This window comes from Lactuca sativa, chromosome 4 (assembly GCF_002870075.4).
Source record: "Lactuca sativa cultivar Salinas chromosome 4, Lsat_Salinas_v11, whole genome shotgun sequence".
Lineage (NCBI taxonomy): Eukaryota > Viridiplantae > Streptophyta > Magnoliopsida > Asterales > Asteraceae > Lactuca > Lactuca sativa.
The window spans coordinates 330428553-330448580 of NC_056626.2; the positions used below are offsets into that span (position 1 = coordinate 330428553).

The 20028-nt window shown below is 40.2% G+C and overlaps 1 protein-coding gene across 1 annotated transcript; it reads right to left on the reverse strand.

Moving 5' to 3' along the window:
* Window positions 1-9807: 9807 nt before the first annotated feature.
* On the reverse strand, window positions 9808-10257 carry LOC128133689 (uncharacterized). The gene has a single exon (XM_052771208.1). It carries the CDS (start codon window positions 10255-10257, stop codon window positions 9808-9810), a length of 450 nt encoding a protein of 149 aa, XP_052627168.1.
* Window positions 10258-20028: the final 9771 nt, after the last annotated feature.

Below are 20028 nucleotides of genomic sequence, written 5' to 3' on the forward strand. Positions count from 1 at the left end.
TTGTGTTATGGTTTCTTAATCATTAAGATGATCACAAAAGCTGATACTAAAGTACTCTCCCATCTTTTCAGATTTGAGAAACTTTTATCCTTCTGGCTAATTTGATTCTTCTTATTCGCTCTGCCATACATTGGAACCTTTTCCAATGTCTCAGAGTTACACTTAAGCTTGTAAGTATAATCATATTTACTGAGCTTTAGTAAACTATGACGAATAGTCTTATCAAACTTTTATGGTGGACTTAATCAGTGCACAAGAATGTGTACTGATCCCTTAGTCCTTTACTTGACTCACACATCCATGTGGCCGAGTAATTAGTCTTAATTTTCCAAAACTTGAAAGTTCTCATTCATCATGCTATACAACTTGCATGATTCCAAGTTCCGGTCCACTTGAAACTTGGGTGATGAGAATCTTTCCTTATTTGGTAAATTTAGACATTACCACAAATGAAAGAATCAATTTCATATTTCCACTCTTGCTACTAATGGAATCATATAAGCAACAATTTTTCCTCAAATGCCATTGTAAGGATATTTTAAAATAAATAAAATAAAAATTTTCTTTTATTTTAAAACTTTGCAGAAAAACTTATCCTTACAATCCATATGAAAAACTTGTTGTTATCTATTCCTTGAGCAATATCTCATAACTCCTAAGAAGTAGCTCAAGAATCCGATCTTCAAACTATGCGATAGAAATCCATCTACGCCATCAGATTCAGCATATTCTTTCTTTAAGTTTCTTCACTTTTCTTTCATTCTTAAAACATCACCATGTGACCCAGTCACATCATGTATCAAGAATCTCAGAATAGAAACTTAACAGAGTTAGATAGTGGAATTTACCTGAAGTAGAGTCAAACTTATTGACTTTAACATCCTTAGGTAAATTTGGCAGCTTCGTAACCAATGCCCCTTTCTTTGGCAATATAAATGTATGGACCCTTTGACAATAGTACACGAGACTATCACAGACTTAGCTTTTCTCTTTACCATTTGGTCAACCGAGTTGACTATGGCCGATCCCTTTCCATTGGGAAGAGAATGCTTTACTGGATATCCAATGTCATCATTATCAATGTCCATAAAGTTTTAGGAAGTTGATCTTAACAAATAGACAAGATCATTAAGGGTCTTGTCATAGTCTGTTTCATAGGTGTTCCAAAAGAACTCACTATGTGACTTAGAAAGTGATTGAACCACCAACTTTCTCAAGACTTTGACACCCAACTCTCCCGGCTTGTCAATATGTGACTACATCTCCAAGATGTGTTCACACCTAGACCTTGCCTTGCCAATAGGGCTTGAGTGACCTTAAACTTTTCAAGAACTTGTGGGTTAGGGAGAATAATTGGAGGAGGAGAAAGAAGTATGATATCCATGGAACATCATCTTCATTAGGAAACCTTGTTTCAAGAGATTTGGGAAGATCATAAGTGTCTAAACCAGACATCTTTTGGGAGATATTCAAGATAGTTGATTTAAAGTCCTTAATATGACACCCAATATGAAATATTAAGGCTAGGACCCAACAAACTATTTTATAACTTAGAAGAGGTATGCCGTAATCCAAGCTATAAAATATTTGAAGGTAGGTGAATGACGATTCACCAATTTCCACCAAGATAAACGAAATGAATTATTAGGTTTTAATTGGTTTTGAAACTCCTAGATCTTTGAGATTCATTGAACTGTTCAATGGCATGTTTCAATCTCGAGTGTGCCCTTCAGGTTTTGTGACTGGGATGCCGAGGATCACAAAACAAGGTGTGAAGTAACCATGCAAATCACTTGGTACCCTTAATAAATTACCCCTCAATCGATGTGCCGGTTAACCACACACGCTCCATCGATACTATGATAAATATTAAGTCACCCTTTACCTACCTTGTTAAGTCCAAGTTAGTGTGCCGGTTAACCACACACGCTCCACTAACGACTTAGACAAAGTGTAAAGTGTAATTTCATGGGTTAGCACCTTATTCACATTTTTCCTAAGTAACTAAGATTGGGTATTATTAAGAGTTTAGTTACTTAGTATTATCATTAATACTTTTAATGAAGGGAGAATTCTAGTCCTGTCAAACCCGTTCGGCTAACGACCCTCCACCAGTCAAGCAAGCGGTGGGTGAGAGTGGACACCCATTAAGTTGCCATTTTATAGGCAACAACCTTATACCCACCTTATAGACCGGCTTCGTGAATGAGGCGTACTAGCGGTAAGACTGACTTTACTCTTATACATATATATATTATTAACTTATAATATTATAAAGTATAAGGGTTGAATTTTAACTTTTAAAATTCTAAGGGCTAACTTGGAATTAAAGTATTCATACTTGAAAACTTTTCAAATTCCAAAACTTGAGGGCAAGTTTTGAAACTATTCAAAACTAATTAATTCCATAACTTATGTGTTTAAAGTAGTTTTAATCCAAAAACTCTTCAAGTTCCATAACTTGAGGACAAGTTATGGAAGACTTTAAACTAATAAAAGAACTAACTTTTCCTTTATTTTATAACTTATGGATTTAATTATGGTTACATATTTTTCTTTAATGAAGTGACTCTTGAACTTTCATAACTTGAGGACAAGTTATGGAGTCATAAAAATTATTCAATGACACAAGACTCTTCATTTTGTAACCATTGCCAACTCTTATGAATTTTATGAGTCTTTAATGTGACTCTTCATGTAACTTGAGGACAAGTTACACAAACACATTTTATACTCAACTCTTAGATTAAAATGGATTGAAAACAACTATTTCACTCAACATTTCTATTAATCTAAGCAACTCATAAGAACAAGATAATTCAAATCAAACTTTTTCATGTAATTAGTCTAAACCTTAAACTAATACAAAACATGAATCTATTGACAATTATCTTTGAAAATGGATTAATATGAACATTACCACATCAAAAACAAGTTTATAAGTTCAAAAACAACTTAGGGTAATGTTCCTAGTCCATTTCTAGCCAAAAAACTCGAAAATATGCTGTCTGGGGGTCCAACTCGTCGAGTGCATGAACAAACTCGGCGAGTTGGATCGAATTCATCACTTTTTAGGCATGGACTCGTCGAGTCTCCTGATGGACTCGCCGAGTCTGATGGCCAGACAGCACCAGATTCGTTTTTTCAGCTTCTATTGCAGGTATAACAAGAAAACAAGCCTAGGCTCTGATACCACTGTTGGGTTTTGAGCATTCTAACACTCCTAAGTGTACATGCAACCCTAAATACCTTGGATCTATGTTTTCTCTATTATACATGCAAATAAGAACTTCCAAGGTATTATCCTAATCTAGCATACAAAACAATAACTATAGCAAGATAGAATACATACCTCTTTGATGTAGAAAGTCTTCATGAAGCTTGAGTGCCTAGTGCCCCAAGTGTGACACCTCAAATGGTTCACACAACACCAAATACACATGGAATAACTTGAGAGAAAACCCACACTTCATGAAATCGGCTAGCCCTTCTAGTACACCCACTAGTCCCGATTTTGGTGAATAATATGATGCTTATATAGTGTTACAATTAGGGTAAACTCTTAATTGTCATGGCTTTCCATTTCCTTGGATCCATGGGTACAAATACACCATGGAGCATCCATGGACCATCCTATGGGTTTTAGCCCAACTTGATTATCCATGGAGCATTAGCCCACTATACAAGTATGGATGATTTACACAATCAACCCATATATTTAATTAGTCTTCTTTTGATCACTTAATTAATCCTAGATTAATTCTTGATCAATACTAATTAAATAATCTCATTATTCTTATTATTAATATACTAGAACTTATAATATATTAATAACCATAAGTGTCTTATTTCTCTCATTTAGTCTATCCAAGTGCATGATGCCATGCAACCCAAATGGACCATGCCGGGTCGGGTCAAGTCTTACCAATTATAGTTATGGACTTAGACATTAATCCAACAGCTGGATCAAACCCTACAAGCTCCTTTTCCCTTATGAACTTATGCGGGAAAGTCACTTTTGATGGATCCAACTTCAATGAATGGATCAGAAACATCAAGACGATTACCCGCTATGAGGACAAGGAGTATGTCCTCGATAGGGAGCTTAAGGTTGTGAATGAAGCCACTGCTACTCCTGAAGAGTTTGTGGAGTTTGTTGCACACGAGGAGGATGCTACTAAAGTGTCTTGCATCATGTTGGCCGCCATGACTCCCGAACTTCAAACATCCTATGAAGATTTCTACCCCTATGAGATGCACCAGGATCTAATGGATAGGTACCATCAGAGTGCATGTCAAGAGAGGTATGAAATCATCTCCTCCATGATAACAGCCAGAATGAAGGATGGTGAACCCATCACCGGTCACTTGCAGAATATGCAAAGGTTCGTTGACCGGTTGCTAAAGCTCAATGTTGACTTCCCTGAGGACATGGCGATTGACATCACTCTCCATTCCTTACCTCCAAGTTATGATCAATTTCGTATGGCTTATCATATGAACAAGGAGGAAGTCACACTTATCAAACTTCAATGACTCTTAAGGACAACTGAAAATGGCCTTAAGAGTAAAGCGGTTGTTACTATACTCCTTCAACAGCTCCTATTCTTGAAATTGGGCAGGGAAAGGGGAAGAAGAAGAAAACCCCTTCGAAGGGTACCAAGGGAAAGTCCCTTGATGGTTCCTCTTCAAGTGAGACAAAGAAAGGTCCCATCACTCCTTCCTCAAACCCTAAGGAAGCACTATGGTTCTGTTGTCAGGAAAAGGGGCATTGGAAATGAAGCTGCCCTATGTACCTGCTAGATGTAAAGGATGGGAAAGTTAAACCAACCCAAGCAGGTATTTATACAATTTTGTCTAATAACGCATCTAATTCTAATTCTTGGGTGCTTGATATAGGTTGTGGTATTCACATCTGTACTGATTTGTAGGGCCTAAGAACAAGTGAGCAAGTGGAGCACGAGAAGATAAACTTAGTCATGGGCAATAGGAAAGCATCATGTGTTACCAAGATAGAAGTTTATTCTTTATTGCTCAATAATGGGTTAATGTTAGATTTGAATAAATGTTTTTACTCGTCCGAAATGGCGAGAAATATTATTTCCTTCCATGGCTTGTACAAACAAGGGTTTACATTTTCGTTTGATAATAATAATAGTGATATTAATGTTTATCACGATGATGTATTTTACTTTATAGCATTACCTTGTGATGGTGTATATGAAGTTGTGAATGTTGTAGACAATCTAGGGAATAATGTGTTGTATATTGATTCTTCAAATAGCTTGGATAAAGCATCCTTATGGCATTTTCGTCTTGGACATGTCAGCAAGAAGCGCATAGGCCAACTCCAAAAGGCTGGAGTTTTGGAATCATTTGACCTAAAGTAGGATGATAGTTGCGAGTTTTGCTTACTTGCAAAAATGTCAACGTCACCCTTCATTGCCACATGTGAGAGGGGTGAAGGTTTGTTGGACCTCATACACACAGATGTGTGTGGACCATTCAAAACTGCCACAATGGATGCTAATCGCTATTATGTGACTTTTACTGATGATTACAGCAGATATGGATATGTCTACTTAATCAAGCATAAGTCAGAAACCTTTGAAAAGTTCAAAGAGTTTAAACAGGAAGTTGAGAATCAATTGGGCAGGAATATCAAGATGCTCTGATCCGATCGAGGAGGAGAGTATCTTAGCATTGAGTTCCTTGACTATCTTAACGAATGTGGGATTGTCTCACAATTTACACCTCCTAGAACACAACAGCTGAATGGTGTGGCTGAGAGGCGCAATCGAAACTTGTTGGATATGGTTCATTCCATGATGAGTCAAGCGTCGTTACCAATCTCTTTGTAGGGGTATGCCTTAGATACTACCGCTCATATCCTTAATCTAGTCCCTACTAAAAAGGTTGCCAAAACACCTCACAAGATATGGACTGGGAAAGTTCCTAATTTAGACCACATCAAGATTTGGGGTTATGAAGCTTTCGTGAGGCGTGAGACTCATGACAAGCTTGAACCTCGAAGTGAGAGGTATATTTTCATCGGCTACCCACAGAGATCCTTTGATTACCTCTTCTACAGACCCAATGATAATGTGGTCTTTGTAGCAAGAAGAGGAGTCTTTCGTGAGAGAGAATTTATAAGCCAAGGGGACAGTGAGAGGAAAATTGACCTTGGAGAACTTCAAGAGTCAAATGGTGAAGGAACCTCAAATACTATCGGACAACCTGAGGAGGAAACTCTTGTTGAGCCGATAGATAAGTCTGAACCTCCAAGGCGTTCCACTAGAGTGAGGAACACACCTGAATTTTATTATGGTTAACATATCACTACTAAAAGTGATACATTTATCAGTAATAGTACACTGATAGATTTCGATGAACCTAATAATTATAAGGAAGCCATGGCATGCCTTGAGTCAGCAAAATGGAAGGAGGCTATGGACAGCGAGATTCATTCCATGTATGACAATTGAGTTTGGAACTTGGTTGATAATGTACCAGATCGTAAGACAGTTGGGTCCAAGTGGATCTTCAAGAAGGAGACCGACATGGATGGGAAGGTACACACTTACAAAGCGCGACTGGTAGCGAAGGGCTTTACTCAAACTCCAGGAGTTGACTATGATGAGACCTTCTCACCAGTAGCGAAGATTAAGTCTATTAGGGGTTTACTGGCCATAGTTGCATTTCATGATTATGCAATATGGCAAATAGATGTCAAAACCGCTTTCCTTAATGGAAAGTTGGCTGAGGATGTTTACATGGCTCAACCAGAGGTTTTCTTCGATGCAAAATACCCTAATAGAGTGTGTAAGCTTGAGAAATCCATTTATGGATTAAAGAAAGCATCTCGTAGATGGAATCTTTGCTTTAATGAGAAAGTCAAAGAGTTTGGCTTTTCGAGGAGCAAGGATGAGTCCTGTGTATATGTTAGGGCTAGTGAGAGCATAGTTAGCTTTTTGGTGTTGTATGTCGATGACATACTGCTCATAGGAAATGACATCCCAACCTTGTAGGAGATTAAGTCCTGGCTTGGGAAGTGTTTCACTATGAAGGACCTCAGAGAAGTTGCCAATACCCTAGGAATAAGGATATTAAGAGACAGGAGTAAGTGACTAATTGGACTTAATCAAAGTACCTACTTGGATAAGGTGTTGAAGAGGTTCAACATGCAAAACTCCAAGAAAGGGGAATTACCTATCCTGAGTAATGCTGAGTAAGACTCAGAGTCCGAGTATAGAGGCTGAGATAGTAGAGCTGAGTCATATACCATATGCTTTCGCTGTGGGCTCCATCATGTATGCTATGACTTGTACTCACCTTGATGTGGCCTTTGCTTTGAGCATGGTCAGAAAATATCAAGGGAACCCTGGCAAGGCTCACTAGATTGTGATAAAGAACATTCTCAAGTATCTATAGAGGACTAAGGATTGGGTCCTTACCCTCGGTGGCAGTGATGACTTGAGAGTGGAAGGATATAGCGATGTTGGCTTTCAGACTGATAGGGATAATTTCCGCTCTCAGTCAGGCTGGGTCTTTATCCTAAATGGAAGGGAAATTACTTGGAAAAGTTCCAAGCCGGAGACAGTAGCTGATTCAACTTGTGAATCGGAGTATATAGTAGCAAGCGAGGCAGCAAAGGAGGCAATATGGCTAAAGAAGTTCGTCAGAGACCTTGGAGTTGTACCAACTATAAAGCAGCCAATCGAAATTTTATGTGACAGCAAAAGTGTGGTTGCTTTAGCTAAGGAGCCAAGAGATCACAAAAGATCTAGGCATACTGAAAGAAAATACCATTTCATCAGACATCGAATAGAAGAAGGACTCCTCGTAGTAAAAAGGGTATCATCGGATGAGAACCCAATAGATCCCCTCACAAAGGGACTGGGTAGGGTTAAGCATCTATAGCATGCGAGGTGCATAGGGCTGAAGGATGATATTATTTTTAATAATTAGATAGTTTTCGGGAACTTGTAAAATGTAATTGACATTTGATGATTAAATAAAAGTTGTTATTTATTTATGAGTAAATTGTTACTATCTTATGTTAATTGTTTACTATGGTTTCAGTTTTGCATGTTTTAACTTCCTGAATAATTATGTTATTATTCAAACTCTCCACAGTCAATCATACTTTGGAAGTAGTTACTAATTTAAGACTGTCATGAATTTGGCTTGTATGATTTGTCTAATGTGCATTAGACATAGTAGTGGTGGCTGCAACATTCATGAGTAATCATAAGGCCTGAGTATTAGATTCAACCCACGCTGACTTGCATCACTTCATGGAAATTATCTCGAGTGATCATGAGACGGTAATATCATATAAATCTTCAAACCTAGAGATATGAGTTGTTGACTATGAGTTGGTTATCCATTGATTGTACGAAAACGCATTGGTAACTCGATGTTATAAAACGTGCTTCTATGCATAATTCAACAAGTAGTCAGTACAAGCATATGAGTCGAAGTTTATCTGTTCCTTCTAGAAATAGAAGCCATATTTGGTCCCCTCGATGATTTGGTTTTAACGTATGTACCGGGCCCGGTCAGAACCTAATTGGTGTGTTCAAATTAGTTCTATGTCGAAACAAATCAGAGATCGAGAAACAAATGTTGGAAAATAAGTAAGACCATGTTCCATGTGTTTGTCTGGTGGATATCATGAGAGCAGACGATTATATGATCACTTATCTAAAATGGCATATCATCATCATCTCAGTTTCGAGAGACCTTGAAAGAGCTACGATTGTTGATCGGTTCCTGAAGTCATACTTGCAATTATAGTTATTAGACTTATCTAAGTGGGAGACTGTTAGATATAGTGTCTAAGTCCATAACTGTATTTGGTATGTACTTGACCCGACCCGGCATGGTCCATTTGGGTTTCATGGAATCATACACTTGGATAGACTAAATGAGAGAAATAAGACACTTATAGCTTATTAATATATTATAAGTTCTAATATATTAATAATAATAATAATAATAATAATAATAATAATAATAATAATAATAATAATAATAATAATAATAATATTTAATTAGTATTGCTCAAGAATTAATTTAGAGTTAATTATGTGATCAAAAGAAGACTAATTAAATATATGGGTTGATTGTGTAAATCAACCATAACTTATATAGTAGGCCAATGCTCCATGGATTATCAAGTTTGGTTAAAACCCATAGGATGCTCCATGGTGGTTAGACCATCCGTTATACCCACCACATACCACATATGTTGTGGGTGCCACATCAGCACCACATTCCACTACCACTAACATGGGATACCTACCACTAACACACCACTCCACATCATTATTTTTATTTTTTTTAATTCAAAAATACAATAAAATTACTTTTTTTTAATTCAAAAATTAAAATAAAATTACATTTTTTATAATTAAAAAGCATTCATTTTTTTAAAACTATTTTTTCATTAATTATAAAAATAAAATAACAACTTTAAACTACATTACTTAGTTAATCTAGAAAACAAACATTACATTAATAAGAAAACGAACAAACGTACATATAAAAATCGTAATCGTCGTTCATGCTATGTTGGTACAAATGTTCCGCGACATCTTCTCGAAGATTGAAACACGTTTCACTGTTATGAATTTCAACAACTCGCTCCACAAAAGCATTCATTCCGGGTACGAACTCCTCAATTGGAACGACAACGTCGTTCGGATCATACGTGCAAATCGCTCGACCTTCATCTTCAATAATCATATTATGCATTATAATACATGCTAGGACCATTCGTTTAATTTTTTCTTTATCCCAGAGTCATGTAGCATATTTCACTACATGCCATGTTTGCTTAAGGACTCCAAATGCCCTCTTGATATCCTTTCTCGCCGATTCCTGTTTTTTTGTAAAAAATTTTGCTTTTTCACTTCGAGGAATCGAGTATGCCTTCATCAATGTAGAATAATCTGGGTATATCCCATCACTAAGGTAGTAACCATATTTGTATGCGTGCCCGTTTACGGTGAACGTCATATCAGGTGCTTTGCCGGTCCAAATATCGTTGAAAAGTGGAGACTGACCAAGAACATTAAGATCGTTGTTAGACCCCGCTACTCCAAAAAAGGCATGCCATATCCACAAATCTTGAGATGCAATAGCTTCTAGGATGATAGTTGGTTCACCTATATCTCCTCGAGTGAACTGACCACGCCATGCAGTTGGACATTTTTCCCAAGCCACATGCGTACAATCTAGACTGCCAAGCATACCAGGAAATCCATGTCTCTCTTCATGAGCCGAATATAATCTCTCAATATCACGTTGAGTAGGTTTACGCAAATATTCTTCGTGAAAAACCTCATAAACACATGCAGAAAACTGTCACACCCCAAAACCAAGAACGGCGGAAACGTTCTGGGGTGGAGGACGTCATGTAAGGTAATCACAACACAGTAAATGTAAATAGGCAAACAACATCATCCATTGCATTAAATATATAAATTTAATACATGTGTGTTCTGTAAAATTTTAGACACCAAAAATATAACGTAAATCAAAATAACAAAATGATGAGTCTTGAGTACGCTCCATCATCTCAAAAGCTGGCATCGGTACCTGTCTACTGATGACCTGAGAATACAAGTTATTTTGAAAGAGTTTATCAGCATTAAGCTGGTGAGTTCATAAGTATTTTAGTGTCAATGTTCATTGTCAAAAACGTTTGAACTTGTCCCAATGTATAAGTTTGTAAAAATGTAAATGAATGTTTAACAGTATTTGCAAAAGTTTGAATCTCTCAGAAAATCCTATATTTTCTATAATAGTAACCTTCTACCAAGGCTTAACTGTTTTGTAAACTCGTCTGTTGTAAAAGTGTGTGATTTCCCAAGTATAACTATCATTTGATAAAATATAGTTTGCACATTAATGCTTAAGTGAGATTATCACCAAAATATGTAATGGGTAAATCATTGTAGTACTGTAGTTTTGTATAATAAGAACTACTGTTGTACTAATTACTACTACCTTAAACCGGATTTATATTAAGGTATAATGTGATAATTGCACCATACTATCGACTGATAACAACGACATAAAGAACGGTCGTAATAACGGAATGACGTTTGGCACCCGCAGACCTGCAGGTCCGGCTGTAGCTAGCAGCAAGGTGTAGGATAGTCAATCCAGTATAGATCTATACGCAAACTCAACGCTCTCCCTCCAAGAGAATTCTGGCTACAACTCGGGCCATGACATTTAAGGCATGCTCCGATACAGTGGATCACATTTGTTATCGTATTCTTGCATGTGTGATGAAATGTTTCTTGTTCTAGTATAGTTGTATATATTCTCTTCCTAGTATAGACTCATGAATGAACTGACTCATTGATCTAGCAGTTGTAATAGTATGATTCTGTGTTACCCCGATGGTAACTTGTTAACAGTGTGTTTAGTATGTATGATTATGGAAGTACTTTTATGTCTATATATGTATATTTGATATATAATTAATATGGAAACGGCCTTCGGATGGTCACCCGAAATCCTATCAGACCACATCCAAATCGAGGAAAAGGAAACAAGGTGGATAGCCTTCCTAAGCCCTTTAAACATTATTTATATGTCTATACATATATGGGCATGCAATTTGTAAAATAAAAACATAATTAAGTGTTTATAAGACATTTGAAACATAAGTATATTTTATTAAGGAAAGATTGGCTTGATGTCAATCTATAAAACAATTTGAAGGCGTAGATTTGATTAAAACAGTTTAAGTATAAGGAACATTTGCTTAAATCACAGTTGCAGTGTAAATTCGAAAAGTAAATGGGTTTGGAAAACATTTAGAAGTAAAACAGTTTCATAGATAGTTTGAATAGTGATAAAACCACTGATTTCCCTAGTTATTAATCACATGTGATTAGAGCAATCATATGTGATTGAAACAATAACTATAAGTATTTAACTTGTATTCCCCCCTTTGAAAGCATATAAACGCATTTAGAAAACTTAACAGGTTGATTAAGGGGTATGAAACTCACTTGATTGATTGAAGAAAGCGAGATGGAAAACCGGGCAGAGTTTCGTCTCAGAAAACGGATTTTTCTCGGGATTCTCGGGAATCTCGGGAGTAAAATCGACCCTCGGGACTTGAGCAAAAAGACCAGAGCTTCGGGTTATAACGGGCACGGAAAACGAGACAAAGTTGTGAGAGAGAGGAGAGAAATGAGCAACATTTTCGGAAAGCCTCGCATCCTATTTATAGGAAGGCTGAACCGCCTCCGAACGCGGGGCGTACGCTCGTACGCAGCGCGTACGCGTACGTCATGCATGACCGAAGCCTCGACTGCCTCGGTTCGGATGGGACGGGTTGCTGGGTACGCGGGTCGGATGGGACGCCGGGTCGGATGGGACGTCGGGTCGGACGGGTCGGAGCTTCGGACGGGTCGGACGGGTTAGATTCTTCGGATAGCGCGACGTGGACGATCCGAGACCCTCGATCTCAGTACGCGGGGCGTACGAGGGTACGCAGGGCGTACTTCGGTCCAATCCGATGACTCCCCTTCGGATATTACCGGGAATTTATAATTAAATTCTTATTTATTTTAAATAAACTTCAAAAATTCATATCTCTCTCATACGAACTCCGTTTTTGACGTTCTTTATATCCACGCGAAGGTGAGACCATGATCTACGACTTTCGTTTAGATTCCGTTGGCTAATTCCGAAATTATTTTTATTATTTATTTATTAAAATGACGTGATTAAGGAATTTCTTCAAAATTTCATAACTTCCTCATCCGGAGTCAGATTTGGACGTTCTTTTTATGTACGCAAACCTTGATATGATTTCTATTACTTTATTTAATCCGAATAAGATTTTAGGAAGGTTACATTTTGACCTAAATTTGATCGGTTTTACATTACATTGACCCGAAATATCGGGTTGTCACATCATCCCCCCGTTAGAAGGAATTTCGTCCCGAAATTAGAAATTTAAGCAAGCTAGAATTTACGAATAACTAAGCAAAAAGGTGAGGGTATTTCAGTTTCATCTGATCCTCACGTTCCCAAGTGAATTCCGGTCCTCGCTTGGCATTCCAGCGAACCTTCACGATAGGGATACGACTTTGCTTTGTCTGCTTGACCTCACGGTCCATGATCTCTATAGGTTCTTCCACGAAGTTGAGGCTTTCGTTGATTTCGATCTCGTCGAGTGGGATTACGAGAGTCTCGTCGGATAGACACTTTTTCAAGTTAGATACGTGGAATGTAGAATGTACGTTACGAAGTGCGTCTGGTAGTTCGAGTTTGTAAGCTACGGGGCCGACTCTTGCAAGAATCTCGAAAGGCCCTATGTATCTCGGATTAAGCTTTCCACGCTTGCCGAAGCGTATCAAGCCCTTCCAGGGTGAGACTTTGAGGAGGACTCGGTCTCCCACCTGAAATTCCAAAGGTTTCCTTCGTTTATCAGCGTAGCTCTTCTGTCGGTCTCTGGAGGCTTTCAATCGTTCACGGATCTGAACGATTTTCTCTGTTGTTTCCCGAATGATCTCCGGACCGGTGAGAGTACTGTCGGAAGTTTGCCCCCTGGCTAATTGGGTATCACCCACCTCAGCCCAGCACAGAGGGGATCTGCACTTACGGCCGTAGAGAGCTTCAAATGGAGCAGCCTTGATGCTCGTGTGATAACTGTTATTATAGGAAAACTCGACAAGGGGTAAATGAGTATCCCATGCCTTCCCAAAGTCAATCACGCAGGCTCGCAACATATCTTCCAGAGTTTGGATGGTCCTCTCACTCTGTCCGTCGGTCTGAGGATGGTAGGCTGTGCTCATGTCCAGCCTTGTTCCTAGGGAATGTTGTAGTGATTGCCAAAATCTTGAGGTGAACCTACTATCTCTATCGGAGATAATGGACATAGGTACACCATGTAGCCGTACGATTTCCCTAATGTATGTTCTCGTAAGCTTCTCCATCTTGTCGGTTTCTTTGATGGGCAGGAAGTGTGCAGACTTGGTCAATCGATCAACGATGACCCATATGGTGTCAAGTCCACCCGTTGTCTTGGGCAACTTGGTTATGAAATCCATAGTGATCCGCTCCCACTTCCATTCCGGGATCTCTGGTTGCTGCAATAAACCAGAGGGCTTCTGGTACTCGACCTTAACCTTTGCGCAAGTAAGGCATTTACTTACGAAGGTAGCAATCTCTGCTTTCATATTAGGCCACCAGTATAGCTTCTTAAGATCCAGATACATCTTATCTGAACCTGGGTGGACGGAATACCGAGTGTTGTGCGCCTCGGTCATGACCAAGTCTCGGAAGCCACCATGTTTCGGTGTCCAGATCCGGTTCATGAAATATAAAGCTCCGTCACCCTTGGCTTCTAAATTCTTGTCCATTCCTCTAAGGGATTCACTTGACACATTTTCAGATTTCATGGCCTCAAGTTGGGCCGCCTGAATTTGCTTAGTCAGGTGTGAATGGATGGTTATCGATAATGACTTGACTTTGCGACCAGAATATTCCTTCCGACTTAGGGCGTCTGCTACTACGTTGGCTTTACCCGGATGATAACGAATATCGCATTCGTAATCACTGAGTAGCTCGACCCATCGTCGTTGTCTCATGTTGAGCTCCTTCTGATCGAAAATGTGTTGTAAACTCTTGTGGTCGGTAAAGATAGTGCTCTTCGTTCCATACAAGTAATGTCTCCAGATCTTCAGAGCAAACACTACTGCTCCTAGTTCAAGATCGTGGGTTGTGTAGTTAACCTCGTGTGTCTTCAATTGTCTTGAGGCGTAGGCGATGACCTTACCTCGCTGCATCAGAACACATCCGAGTCCTTGGTTTGATGCATCGCAATAAACTACGAAGTCTTCTATTCCTTCGGGAAGGGATAGTATTGGTGCAGTGCACAAGGCTCGTTTGAGCGTTTGGAACGCTCTTTCTTGTTTCTCTTCCCAGTCAAAGGCCACGCCTTTCTGGGTTAGTGTTGTAAGAGGCTTCGCTATTCGTGAGAAGTTCTGAATGAACCTGCGGTAGTAGCCAGCGAGACCTAGAAATTGACGAATTTCTGTAGGACTCTTCGGTGCTGACCAGTTCTCAATGGCCTTAATTTTGGATGGGTCCACGTGGATTCCCTCTTCGCTTACCACGTGTCCTAAGAATTCGACTCTTCGGATCCAAAATTCACATTTCGAGAACTTCGCATAAAGTTTCTCTTTTCGTAATGTCCCTAGAACTTGTCGCAGATGATCGCCATGTTCTTTCTTACTTCGGGAGTAGATTAGGATGTCGTCAATGAAAACGATGACGAACTGATCCAAGTAGGGTCGGCATACTCTATTCATCAGATCCATGAAGACTGCGGGCGCATTGGTCAATCCGAATGGCATCACCACGAACTCGTAATGTCCGTAACGAGTTCGGAAGGCGGTCTTCGGCACATCCTCCTCTAGCACTCGTAACTGGTGATACCCGGATCTCAGATCAATCTTAGAAAAATAGTTCGCCCCTTGCAGTTGGTCGAATAGATCATCTATGCGTGGCAGAGGGTAACGATTCTTGACCGTCAGTTTGTTGAGTTCCCTGTAGTCAATACACATACGGAAGGATCCGTCCTTCTTCTTAACAAACAAGACCGGTGCTCCCCAAGGTGAGAAACTTGGCCTTATAAAGCCCTTGCTGAGCAGTTCGTTAAGTTGACCAGAGAGTTCTTGCATTTCGGCTGGTGCTAAACGGTAGGGCGACTTGGCTACTGGGGTAGCTCCAGGGACTAAGTCGATTCTGAACTCGACTTGTCGTTGCGGAGGTAATCCGGGTAGTTCTTCTGGGAAAATGTCGGGGAAGTCGCTCACTACTGGGAGGTTCTTTAGTTCTTTCGTTTCTAGGTTCGTGTCGACGACGTGAGCAAGGAATGAGTGGTATTCCTTACGCAGGTATTTCTGTGCTTGAATACTTGATATGATGCGAAGACTTGCACCGGGTTTGTCGCCATAGACTATAAGAGTTTCGCTAGACGGGAGGTTTAGACGGACTGCTTTCTCGAAGCACATGATGTCGGCACGATGGAGGCTTAACCAGTCCATGCCAATGATGACGTCGAAACTTTTTATTGAGACTGGCATGAGGTCGATTGGAAATGAATGGTTGTCTAGAGTTAGGGTACAACCTAAGTATATGCTACTCGTATTTTCAGTTTTTCCATTAGCCATTTCTACTGTGAATAGTTCTTTGAGTGCGTGCGGTGGTTGATTAAGCATGCGAGCAAATTTATGGTTTACGAAGCTTCGCTCCGCTCCACTATCGAACAGAATGCATGCATAGGAGTTATCGAGGAGGAACGTACCGGTCACCACTGTCGGGTCAGCAACTGCTTCCCCGTGGCCAATAGCTAGTACCCTCCCTGCTCCTCCAGCATTCCTCGCTTTGGGGCAGTCCCTCTTAAAGTGGCCTGCTTCGCCACATCCATAGCAGGTTGGGCTCGCGCCAGAGCCAGGGACTTGGTTGATAGGTTGTGCCGGGAACTTACAGAATCGGACGGTGTGTCCTTTCCTGTTGCAGTTAGAGCACTGCAATTCACGGCAGGGGCCGTTGTGGTGGTAGCTGCATTTGGTGCACTTGGGCGAACTTCCAGCATACCGACTCACCGGAGCAGTTGTAGCAGTAGGAGGGGTTACTGCGGCATGAATTGCCACCAATTGCTGCTTTTTGGCAGTCTGCTGCTTCTTCCTTTCATCCCAGAATTTCCGCTTAGTATCGGCGGGTTTGGAGGGTTCCGGGATGGCTAGGGTGGTTGTGGTTGCAGGGGTTTTGACTCCATGGTCAATGAGTCGTTGTGCCAATCGTTTGGCACTGTCGAAGGTAGCGGGGTTTGATGCTAGCACATTCCCTTGATACGGAGGCACTAGTCCCCATATGTACCTCTCGATCTTCTTCCCCTCGGTAGGAACCATATTGGGGCAGAGGGCCACCAGCTCGCTGAATCGGGCAGTATAAGCGACCACATTGGTGCCCTTCATCGACAGGTTCCAGAGTTCCTGTTCCAGTTTCTGGATCTCGCCCCTCGGGCAGTATTCCTCAGTCATGAGGTCTTTCATTGTTTCCCAGCCCATGTCGTTAGCTACGACAAGAGTTAGGGCTTTGACGTGGCCGTTCCACCACGTTAGGGCTTTACCCTCAAAGGTGCATGCGGCATATTTCACCTTGCACGCAGCAGAGCATGAACAAATTTCGAAGACTGATTCAGTCTTCTCGAACCATTGCGAGAGAGCAATGACTCCGCCGGTGCCATAGAAAGGCTTCGGCTTGCAGTTTGTAAAATCCTTGTATGAGCACTCCCTTGAGCGCACAGGGATTTCGATCGGAATAGATTCCACAGGGGTTCCACCTCTGCTGGCATCAGAAGAGTGATACTGAGCCATGGCGGTTGCCACTGCTGCAGCTACGACAGCATTCAGGGCTACAGTATCGATGACCGGAGGCGGAGGAGGTGGTGGAGGTGCAGGATTATTCCTATTCCTGGGAGACTTGCGAGGAGGCATCCTTCAGCATATAGAAAAGTTTGACAGTCCTTAGATTTCAAATTTGAGTACGGAAAGTTAGAAATATTTTACACACAAGTGCTACTTGGAGCACAGATGTTAAAGGCTATTCTTTAATTACAAGACGGAGATGTACTAGACATCAACCAACGGCGATGGGAAAATCCCGGGCGAGTACTGCGGTCGGACACTTGACGAAACACCTCTTTGAATGGGTCGATCCTTAGTCCTCTGACGAGCTCGAAGTTCCAATAATTCAGCTCGTGAGGCAGCCAACTGCTACTGCAGGGTTTTATTTGTCCTCCGGGTCCGTTCCATGTCTTATTCAAGACGGCGGATACTGACTGTGTTGACACCTGAGTCGGCATCAATCTCTATGACCCGGTCGACGGCTGTTCTACCTTGCTTGACAATACGAGCTATTCTGCGGATAATGACAGGCAGAGCTCGGTCAGCAGAGCCACTATCGCTGACGTCGTAAAAGGTTCGGTCCCCAAAGTATGGTAAGGGTTGTCCCTGATCATTACTTTAGCGGTTCAGGTTGTTTGCCCACATGGGTGAAGGACCTGGAAACGCTAGTCGAGGGTTGTTGTTCGGGGCTTGACCTACAATCGGTAGGTTGTTGACTTCAGGCTCGGAGTCGGACCCATCTGAAAAGCCTTCTGCGAGGTGATCATCTAAAGGGATTGGATGATCAACTTCGGCTCTTCATCGATCCACCCGGCATTGCCTTCATTTGGGAAAGTACGGGTCGCCATGATGGATATCTAGCCATCAAGATCTACGCGAGAATAGAGGTATAAGAATATAGTATACGTGTAACTAGTCGCGCAAAATACTCCTATAGTATTTTAAGTTTAAATTCTATTGATCTTCTTGTGGTATTGTTGGTAAGTTTTTAGACTTGCTAACCTATCACAACCATTCTAAGGCATGTGCTAATCACTCCTAGGATCAGCATAGTTGATCAGGCTATGCCATTCCCAGGACTGACCATACATCCCCGAGCTCACTTGTGATATTTAACAATCGTAATACTTTTGTTCTTGTCATTGTGACACTTATTTTAGTATGAATGCAGACTAGTATACTTAGTTAAATATTTTATTATTTAAAGTATAGACTCTTGGTCAGAGTTTAATCCCTAATGGGTTTGTAGTTTAGTATATCTTTTATGGGTTGATATACTCAATTCACTATAAACAATGCTCTGATACCAATCTGTCACACCCCAAAACCAAGAACGGCGGAAACGTTCTGGGGTGGAGGACGTCATGTAAGGTAATCACAACACAGTAAATGTAAATAGGCAAACAACATCATCCATTGCATTAAATATATAAATTTAATACATGTGTGTTTTGTAAAATTTTAGACACCAAAAATATAACGTAAATCAAAATAACAAAATGATGAGTCTTGAGTACGCTCCATCATCTCAAAAGCTGGCATCGGTACCTGTCTACTGATGACCTGAGAATACAAGTTATTTTGAAAGAGTTTATCAGCATTAAGCTGGTGAGTTCATAAGTATTTTAGTGTCAATGTTCATTGTCAAAAACGTTTGAACTTGTCCCAATGTATAAGTTTGTAAAAATGTAAATGAATGTTTAACAGTATTTGCAAAAGTTTGAATCTCTCAGAAAATCCTATATTTTCTATAATAGTAACCTTCTACCAAGGCTTAACTGTTTTGTAAACTCGTCTGTTGTAAAAGTGTGTGATTTCCCAAGTATAACTATCATTTGATAAAATATAGTTTGCACATTAATGCTTAAGTGAGATTATCACCAAAATATGTAATGGGTAAATCATTGTAGTACTGTAGTTTTGTATAATAAGAACTACTGTTGTACTAATTACTACTACCTTAAACCGGATTTATATTAAGGTATAATGTGATAATTGCACCATACTATCGACTGATAACAACGACATAAAGAACGGTCGTAATAACGGAATGACGTTTGGCACCCGCAGACCTGCAGGTCCGGCTGTAGCTAGCAGCAAGGTGTAGGATAGTCAATCCAGTATAGATCTATACGCAAACTCAACGCTCTCCCTCCAAGAGAATTCTGGCTACAACTCGGGCCATGACATTTAAGGCATGCTCCGATACAGTGGATCACATTTGTTATCGTATTCTTGCATGTGTGATGAAATGTTTCTTGTTCTAGTATAGTTGTATATATTCTCTTCCTAGTATAGACTCATGAATGAACTGACTCATTGATCTAGCAGTTGTAATAGTATGATTCTGTGTTACCCCGATGGTAACTTGTTAACAGTGTGTTTAGTATGTATGATTATGGAAGTACTTTTATGTCTATATATGTATATTTGATATATAATTAATATGGAAACGGCCTTCGGATGGTCACCCGAAATCCTATCAGACCACATCCAAATCGAGGAAAAGGAAACAAGGTGGATAGCCTTCCTAAGCCCTTTAAACATTATTTATATGTCTATACATATATGGGCA

Excerpts from the sequence above, each read along its gene's own strand:
- LOC128133689 (XM_052771208.1), bottom strand. The coding sequence starts at position 10,257 with ATGCTTGGCAGTCTAGATTGTACGCATGTGGCTTGGGAAAAATGTCCA.